This window comes from Pediculus humanus, genomic scaffold (assembly GCF_000006295.1).
Source record: "Pediculus humanus corporis 1103172108296 genomic scaffold, whole genome shotgun sequence".
Classification (NCBI taxonomy): Eukaryota; Metazoa; Arthropoda; class Insecta; order Psocodea; family Pediculidae; genus Pediculus; species Pediculus humanus.
Genome location: NW_002987865.1, coordinates 148,335 through 157,871, shown reverse-complemented (window position 1 = coordinate 157,871; position 9,537 = coordinate 148,335). Strand labels below are relative to the sequence as shown.

The window sequence follows — 9,537 nt, the reverse complement described above, 5'->3', positions numbered from 1 at the left end:
AAAAATGAAAAATAAAAATCCATATTTTATCCATATCCCGTTTATAAAAAAAAATTATTATTATTATTATTTGCAAAGGGTTAGAGAGGGTCAGGGAGGTGGAGAAAAAAAAAATCAAATTTTTTTTTTTCGGTCGTGGCATTAGAATTTCAACTTTTCGACAACAATCGTCATTTCCCCGGTTGTTTTAAAAATTTTTTTTTTTTTCTTTCACTTCTGATTTACGGCAAATGAAAATATTTTAATTTGCTGTCGTTTGAATTCTTTTACTCCGTTCTTTTAATTATTTTTATTATCATTATCATTATTATTATTATTATTATTTCAGAATGGAAGATACAGTGAGAACGATGTTACAGTACAAATCAAGATGTGAACTATTAAATCAAGAAAAAGTTTTTTTAACGGCTGCATACGAAGTGAGTAAAAACATTTTATTATTATTATTATTATTCACGATTTTTTTTTAACTAACGTAACAATCGTTAAACGAACAAACGGGAATTAAACGTTTGTTGTGGTTGTTTGATGATTGTAGAAATATTTATAATTTTTTTTTTAAAAAATCCGATTCGTCATTAAAACAAAAAAAATTCACCGGACGGGCGGTTCAATTCGATCGGTTCATTATAATAAGCCTAAAATGATCGTTATAATGACGTCATCATCACTATTCAAACCCTTTTCGTTTGGAGTATTTAAAAATTATTAGTTTAATTGATTAAATTTTCATCGCAGCTCCGTTTGTTGTTGCAACAAACGTTCAAAAAAAAAAAAAAAACAATTAACAAACGACAACAAAAAGGAAAAAGAATATGGAAAAAAAACAAACCACGAAAAACGTTCTAATTAACAAGTTAGTAGAAAATATTAAAAATGAAAATCCAACCAATTACGCAACATTGGAACCAGACAACACATCGGGTTGTTGAGTAAATCCTTTAGCTAAAGACACGATGAAAATTCATAAAACAAGAAGAAGGGTGAATGAGAAACAAAAAAAAAAAATTTATATATATATATATAACGTATAAGCGATGTATAGGGAAAAACGGTTATAAAAAGAAAGAGAGAGATAGATAGATAGAGAGAGAAAGAGAGAGAGAGAGTGAAAAAGGCATCGATTATTAGAACCCCTACCTAAGGGTAAGATTATAGGGTTGGAAGGAAAATCTCTTTGTCTTTTACCTTCAGCTTTTTTTTTTTATTTTTCCTTTGCGTTAAAAAAAAAATGATTTTGTTTGCTTTTTTTTTTAAAATTTTGTTGCTGTTGTTGTTGTTATCGTGGTGTTATTCTAATGACACGTCAAAAAAAAAAACAATTTTAAAATAACGACTCGTAATAAAAAATTTTTTTTTAGCAAAAAAAAAAAATAAACCGGAAATGTTTTGTTCGATGACATCGTTTCGTTATTTTGTTTTTTTTTTTTTTGTAATTTCTTGTAAATTTTTTCTTGTTGCTATTGTTGTTTTTGCTATTATTAAATGAAACTTAAAAAAAATAGTTTTTAAATAAGAGCAAAAAAAATTAATGAAATTTTTTTTTTTTACACACGCATTTATTTATTTATATAAATAATTTTAAAAAACTTTTAAGTAAGTTACAAAAAAAAAAAAAGGGAAAAGAAACTTTTTGAACCGTAGCAAAAAAAAAACAGGGAAACGTAAAAACGTAATTAAGATCCCTTTTTTTTGCTATAAATACTAAAATCCTAAATAAATATCCCCCAATGAAAAAAATTTTTTTTTTATTACTCTGATACATTATTGATTGCTACCGAAACAATAAAAAAAAATTCTTCTTTCCTTCTTTTCGACTTTTTATTTTCGTAAAAAAAAAAAAAAAAACTTTAAACGTCAGCAAAAAGAAAAAAGGAAAACTTTTTTTTTGCTAAAAATCATTTAAAAAAAAAATGCAATAGAAATTTTTTTCTTTTTTTCCTACTCGACTTATTTCATTATTATTAAAAAATCGATCGATTATAAATTAATCGTAGCAAAAAAAGTATTATTATTATTTTCATTTAAAAATTTGCTACCCGTAAGTAGAAAAACGTATGACGTAATTAAATAAATTTAAAACGTCGTATGATAATAACAAAGCACAGTATTCGAGAAGGTGGTGAAGGAATTATTATTTTTTTTTTTTAATTTTACGCTTTTAAATTTTTTTAATCATTATTATTATTATTATTATTATTATTATTATTCTTTCCTCCGTCATTTTATAGTCTATAAAATTATTCGTTCGTTGCGCTATAATAAATATTTTTATAGAATAAATAAATTTTTTTTTTTTAATAATTTACAATAGCATTAAAAAAAAATCGAACGGTTATGTTTTCATTACGTAAAACTTTATTAAAAAAAAAAAAAGTGACAGCAATTGACAACCCGGGGAGGGGGAGGGGGGTGGATTTTCGAATCTCACACGAATCTCTCTTTTTTTTTTTTATGCGAGCCGAATCAAATTTGAAAAATTTAAATCTTAATCGTCTTTAATAATGTCGACAATTAGACCGAATAAAAAAAAAAAAAAAAACTTTTGCTTAACTCATTATTATTATTATTTTTTTTACATAATAATAAATGATTCATTTCCTCAAATTGTTCTGGTTCATTTAAGCACGTGTGTGTGTGTGTTTGTGTGTGTGCGTGCGTGCGCGTGCGCGTGTACATTTGCGTCTAAACGAAAAAAATAAACGGGGGGTTTTAGATTTATTGAAATTTTAATTTTATTTAATACGGTTTTTACACGCTACGTAAAATTATAATTATTATAATTATTATTATTATTATTGTTTATGTTTTTGTTTGTTTGTTTGTTTGTTTGTAGAGTCGAGTACATAATTATCAGAATACAATAACGAAATTGGGTCAAGAAAACGATTCGCTTAAACAACAAGTTCGATTGCTTGGCACGACGACGGAAACGGAATCATTACCGGATGCCATATTAGATCGTTTAAAATCTCTCGAAACGGAAAATGCGTATCTGTCGCAAGATTCGGATTTTCAAAGGAAACAATATGAAAAATGTTTGGACGACATTGCCAATCAAGTTGTGAGGGCGCTTTTGTCGCAAAAAAATCTAAGGGAAGAAATAACGAATTTACAAAGGAGAATAAAAGAATTGGAAAATCAAAATCACGCTTTGGCAAATATTTTAGTTAATAAATTAGATGATAAAAATCCCGTTTTCGCTTTGCCCCCTTCTACCGATGGCGGTCAATGTCATGGCGATGATGATGATAATAATGTGTTGTCGTCGCCGTCGTCGTCGTCCTGGTTTCCGGGTACGTTTTCATCGGAAAAACGTACTGTTAGCCCGTTTCCGGATTGCGGTGAAAATTCCTCGTTTTCGTCTCCTTTTCTTCTTCATTCTTCCACGAGTAATTCGGATGAAAGGAAACGTTTCCGTTTTAGCGATTTCGGTGATATGAGAAGTAAAAATATATTGAAAAGCCTTAATTCGATTGAATCTTTAGTTGTTGTTCCTCTTCAAAGGCCCCGTTCTTTAAATCTTCATTTTCAAAATGGTTCGAAAGGTTTGTCGGGACTCAATTCGACCGTCACGAATAAAAGATGCCAACATAAGAAAAATAAATTCAATTCGGGTAAGCACCATGTGACGTAATAAATTTTTATTTTCCGTTAAAAAAAAAAATTTAATTAATTTTTTTTTTGTTGACAGTTGCTTTGATAAAAAATACGGGAGAAGATGAAGGACACGAAAGTCCAGAAAGCGGAAATAGAGACGAAGGATATTCTACAATGTCAAGTGATATACAGGGACCAGGAGAAACAAGTGACTTATCGAAAAGAGAATTGGAAGATTTGAAAGAAGCTTCCGATGAAACGGATGTCATTTTAGATACGAATCGCGAAGTGACATCCATTGTTGTCGTAGAAGATGCCGCTTCCGATCCAGATATGTATTTCATTCCCCTCAATCTTTCTGTGTCCATCAATCCAAGGCACAGTTATCCTCCTCATAAAGACTTTCTTCCGTTTCAACACGCCATGAGAAGTTTTTCGGATTCTCATCTTTTTTTAAAATTTACCGCCACGACTTCAATACCTTCTCCGTTGTCGCCTTCCATGTTTTTAGTCGATATCGTCGATAAGAATCATCCGTTGAGAAGAACAAAAGGCACGTCAAGTTTGCTGATAAGCAACAGAGAAGATTTCGAAGATACTTGCAGCAATGCCGGAAGTTGGTGTAGCGGAGTCGTTGAGGGTTGCTGGTGGGACGCCGAATACGTTCAACATTGGCTTAGGTTAGATGACAATCGATTAAAAGAACAACACCAAGAAGAAGAAGAAAAAGAAATTTTACAATTGGAATACGATCAAACCGAAATCGAAGAATGGAGCATGTCTTTATCCTGTGAAGATGTCGCCAAAACGTCAGATGTCGATACGACAAAATCTCGGAAAAATTTAAACGATATTCCTGAAAATGATTTATTAGTTCGAGCCGATGACGACGCGACAGAATGGAACCATTGCGACTCTAATAATCTCATAATTAACACGAAAAGAGAAGAATCCAACTGGTCGTACGATACGAATAACATGGATGAAAACTTGGCGTGGCAAGAAACATCTCCGGGTGGTAGTTGGTCAAGCGTTAACACCAACAATTCCGAAGAATGTTGTCAATCTTTAAACGACGCTTATTTCAATGGTAGTGAAAAAGAAGAAGAAGAAGATGGAGTTGATTCGAAACGTTCTTCGATTATCAGCGAGGATGCTGCTGAAGAGTCTTCCGCCGTAGGCACAGATTTTACAAGAGATTTTTATAGACTGGTCAAATTCGAAAGTACAAAAAGTTTAGCATCTAATTCATCAAAAAGCAATACAAACTGCCAAACAAATACAAACGATAAAAAACGAACAGGGTATATACAAGAAAGAGAAATGGCTTTGCAAAGCGTTCTTAGTTTTATTGCCGAACAACAAAGGTACTGCCATAAAAGAGAAGTCGAAGATGATGATGACGTCGACGTCGACGTCGACGATCCACGACTATCCATTGTAAAATCACCGTCGGACGAAACTATAAAAAAAACGATGGAATGCCATAGTTCTTCTTCCACGACGAATCAAGACTGTTTACGTGACGTAAGTGATGATGAAAAGGTTATCGAAATTAACATACAAGAATTAAAATCTCAAAAAATATATTCAACGGATGATTATTCGGGTATTGATGGATTAAACGTGGGACAATCATGTGAAAATCATGTTTCATGTTCGAACGTGGAACGTGATAGTAATTTACTAGTTAATAATAGTGAATCGGAATATAAAAAATCAATAGAAAATAAAAGGACTAGTTTCGGTTTACAAAAGCAAAGGCACAGATCTTTGGAAAAACAAGAAACGACGACAAAAGTTCCTGTGAGAAATACGAGATCGGCAAGTCTCACGTCGAACACTTCGAAAAATGATAAAATTCCAAGACTGGAAAATTTGATAAATAAAAGTTTAGTGATAAAAAAATCTCGTCAATCTTTTCACGATAACGTCCAGAACGTGGAATCTCATAAAACTCCCTCATCGATCGATATCAAAAATCAATCACCTCAAAAAATTTCATCACAAAAAAATTCAATGAAATCACGGATCCCTTCGCAAATCCCCTCACCTGGTGGTAAACAACGTGAAACGGGAATTCCAATTTTAATAAAACCCGACAGGAATTTGGGAAATGTAAAAAAAACGTCAACAAAACCAACTATAACAAATTCTAAAATGAAAGGAACTAAAATTCCGATAATATTATCGAAAAAACAACAAACGGAATGTAAAACAATAACGAAACAACCACGACGACAACAACAGCAACAGCAACAGCAGGAAATTCATACGAAGGAAAAAGATAATCGAAGTAAAAATCACGAGTCGAACATACCAGTGTTAAACGAAAGACGATCCGATTTAATAAAAACAACAAGGAAATCTTTGGAAACGTCAAACGAACCGGAAATCGGAAAACCTGTTATCATTCGTGGCACGTGTTGTTTCAACGATAAAGCCACGTCGAAAGACGTTATCGAAGAATTAAATAAAATGATAAGAAAAAGCGATGAAATAACACCGAACAACAACAAGAGTCAGGGAGATATAAAACCTCTTGATGTGTCTTGCTGTTGTCCCACCGGTTGGGTCCACGTCGAAAGAGGAGATATTGATTTTGCTGATCCAAAGGTACGTTATAAAATAATAATTACACGTCAAATTTTTATCCACGTCGACAATGTAAACAAACAAAACATTTTTTGTTTGTTATTGAATTTTTTTATTTTTTTATTTTTTAATAATAATAATAATAATTTATTTTCTAGGCAAGAGCTAATTTATTAGATGTTATGTTGGCATCGAGTGGTAGTTCAGAAGTTAGTGAAACTAGTAGCAGGAGTAGTAGCACATCCGATACCGGAAGTAATAGCGATAGCGTCGAAGAAGAAGAGGAAGAGGAACCCGTAGATTATACTCATTTACACAGATTACACAGGATTAGACGACAGAGAAAAGGTAATCAATCAATCAATCGAATGTTTATTCAAGTTTTTTTCCTTTTCTCATTTTCTTCTTTTTCTCACTATTCCACCTCTTCTCCAGGAAAACTTTGACTTTTTACTTTTAATGTTGCAGCAGCATCTGCAACGAGAAAACAATCGGGAGTTCTTCGTTATTCTTTGTCTTCTTCCGTTCGTCCCTCGATCATTGGACGTGAGAATTTTTTCGTCCGTTACGGAGATAAAGAAAAAGAAGCAGTTGCAAGTTTTGATTTTTTGGAAGATTTGTCAACGACTTCCGTGAGCGAACGATCGTCCTCAGATAGTTTAGGTCAGCTATTTAGATGTTAAATAGTCGTGGTCTGTCTTATTAACGGTTAATATATCAACATCGAACGTAGGAAAGAACCGAAATTTTTTTTAATAAGTAAAAAAGTAATTTTTTTTTTCTTTTTTTCATTCATTCAATTCTCCCCAATCTGAGTTAACGTAAATCAATCAATCAATCAATTAATCAATCGGTCGATCGATTTGAAAACGATTTCAATCTTTCGCATACTCCCCCTCTCCCCCCGACGCCTTTATTTTCGTACTCTGTTGATGATGCTGCTGTTTTCTTCTCCAGCGCTTTTCTTTTCCGAACACCGTTTTTAAAATCTTTTTCATTCTTTTCCAGGTTCGGATCAAAGCATTTACTTGAAATCGGATAACAGTAATCCGACGGATGTAGATTTTCATTCATCGGAAATAGAATTAATAGAAACACCATTGACACCAACGTCACTGATAACACCAAGCGATGATAGCGAAGAAAGAAGTGGAGAATTGGTATCACTCAGCGATTCTTGCGCCGACAGCTTTTCCGAATCCGTGGGAAGTTTTGATGAAACGACCAACAACGTCGGAAATTTTTTTTATATAATGAAAAACTTTAAAACATCAACTTAAATTTTCTTTATGTTTTTTTTTTAATAAATTCCATTTTACAGTATTCGTATATGCATATATTATACGTTATTATTATTATTATTATTAATTTTTTTGATTTTCACCGAAAGGTTACTACAATTAAGTATAAAAAAGGCTCAAATACTGGAGGAAAAAAAAACAATAAATTAAAGTGCAATTTACACTATTCGATATGCAATAAAAAAAATGTCAATAATAATAATAATAATGATAATAAATGATAATTCAAAATAATAATAATAATGTTTATTACGTAATTTTTTATTTAATTAATTTATTATTTATAATATTGTGTAAAAAAAAAATAAATAAATAAATAAATATTTAATAATTACGATTTGATAATTTTTTTTTTTTTTATTATTATTGGGTTGGTAAAAATTCCATCTTTGTCCATTGGCTGTTGTTTTTGTTTTTGTTTACATTTTTCGGTGTTGTTATTGTTTTTGTTTACGTTTTTTGGTAAAATACGTTAAAATGTATCAACCAATCATAAGAAAATGGAGGTGTACATTTAAAATCAGGTGTAAGGAGATTTTATATTTAATAAATCAATAAATAAATAAAAAATTGATTTTTAATACATTTATTTATAATAAAGTTATAAACACTTTACAATTTATACTGCATCAAATTTTTTTTCTTTTATTTTTTTTTAATGCGTAATTTTTATTATTATTATTAAAAAAAAAAAAGAATCAGTAAATTAATAAAATAAATCTTCAGGAAAAATTATTTGCTTCGATCGATCGAATTACAATGGCATGGCTCCCAGTGCTCCCACGATGACCGGAGTAGTTTCTGTTTTCGTTCTCCACAATCTGGCTTCTGTCGGCTTCTTTGGCTGTCTCGTGTTTTTTTCTGCCGGCACGGATACTTCAATCAGCTTACAGCGCATTATGCTTCAGGATGATATCCGGTTTGTTGGCTGGTATGGATGTCGGTGTGGATTTGTTGATTATACAGAACTGCGCACGGACCTCTTTTTTTTTTTTTTTTTTTTGATATCTCAGGAGAAATGCAGATTACGCACAACCCCTCCGAAGAGGGAGTGTGGGGCTCGGTATGGGATTCGAAAGAAGACCTAACCGAGAACCATACCCACTAAAACTCCTGAGCATGTCGCAATACCGTGGCTTATATGAAGAGGAGGGGGGACGTTCGTTGGGGTAGTACCTACATTTCAGTCAGTCCCCTCTCCGGGAAGCCAGAACGTTACCGTTCTACACGATTACTTTGGTGGGAGATTCGCCCTAGTCTCCGTTCCGCCGTCACCTCGAAGATGAGAACGCATTTCTCAGGACGTTCGGCAAGTCCCTTTCGGGAGTGTCCTCCGGTCCTTCGCTAGGGGGGGAAGGGATGGGAAACTCGCCTGTTTCCTGAGATTGGGATCGGATGGGGGATAAAAACTTGTTAGTTGATCGCATCCTCTAATACACGGGTAAACGGGATTGTGGGGGAAAGACAGACGAGAGGTCGTCCGGGATTGACGAACGCCCAAGAAATGTTAGAAGTAAAAGAATTTGACTTACCGGCGACGAAGCTAAGTTCGTCGCCGTACTGCACGGTTTGATCAGGCGTTGATGTTTTCTTCTTCACCACCGCTGCCGCCGTTATTTTGCTTCTTTTTTCCCCTTCTTCCCTGGAGTGCGCGACGCCGAACTTCGGTTTTTTCTCGTTCGCGTTCGCGGTCCTCTTTCGTCCGTAGGACCGATTTCGAAAATCGCGAGATCGCGGACCATTCCCGAGGTCCGCGGAGCAACCCGTTCACTAAACCGTGTATCGACAAGTCGGGCCCGATGTCCTCGACCAGCCGCTGCCTATGGACGTCCCACGTGGGACATATCGCGATCGTGTGCTCGACGTTGTCCTCGGGCGCACCGCAGAACCAACACTCCGCGTCCTCTCTGCCGATGCGCGCCAAGTACGAGCCGAACACGCCGTGACCCGTGAGGACCTGGGCGAGACGATAGGTCAAGTTTCCGTGACCCGCCCCACCCATTCCCCCACTCGGGGGCCGAGAATGTTAACGATTCCCCCC

The 9,537-nt window shown here is 34.0% G+C and overlaps 2 protein-coding genes across 2 annotated transcripts; both read left to right on the top strand.

The window, feature by feature from the left end:
• Positions 1-329: 329 nt before the first annotated feature.
• Phum_PHUM554720 (uncharacterized protein) lies at positions 330-932 on the top strand (the record flags this gene model as incomplete). Its single annotated transcript, XM_002431827.1, has 2 exons — positions 330-419; positions 858-932. 2 exons carry the CDS (start codon positions 330-332, stop codon positions 930-932), a joined length of 165 nt encoding a protein of 54 aa, XP_002431872.1.
• Positions 933-2,454: 1,522 nt separating this feature from the next.
• On the top strand, positions 2,455-7,646 carry Phum_PHUM554710 (uncharacterized protein; the record flags this gene model as incomplete). The annotated part of the gene is made up of 7 exons (XM_002431826.1): positions 2,455-2,494; positions 2,844-3,617; positions 3,695-6,216; positions 6,354-6,543; positions 6,664-6,858; positions 7,204-7,427; positions 7,611-7,646. 7 exons carry the CDS (start codon positions 2,455-2,457, stop codon positions 7,644-7,646), a joined length of 3,981 nt encoding a protein of 1,326 aa, XP_002431871.1.
• Between the last annotated feature and the right edge of the window lie 1,891 nt (positions 7,647-9,537).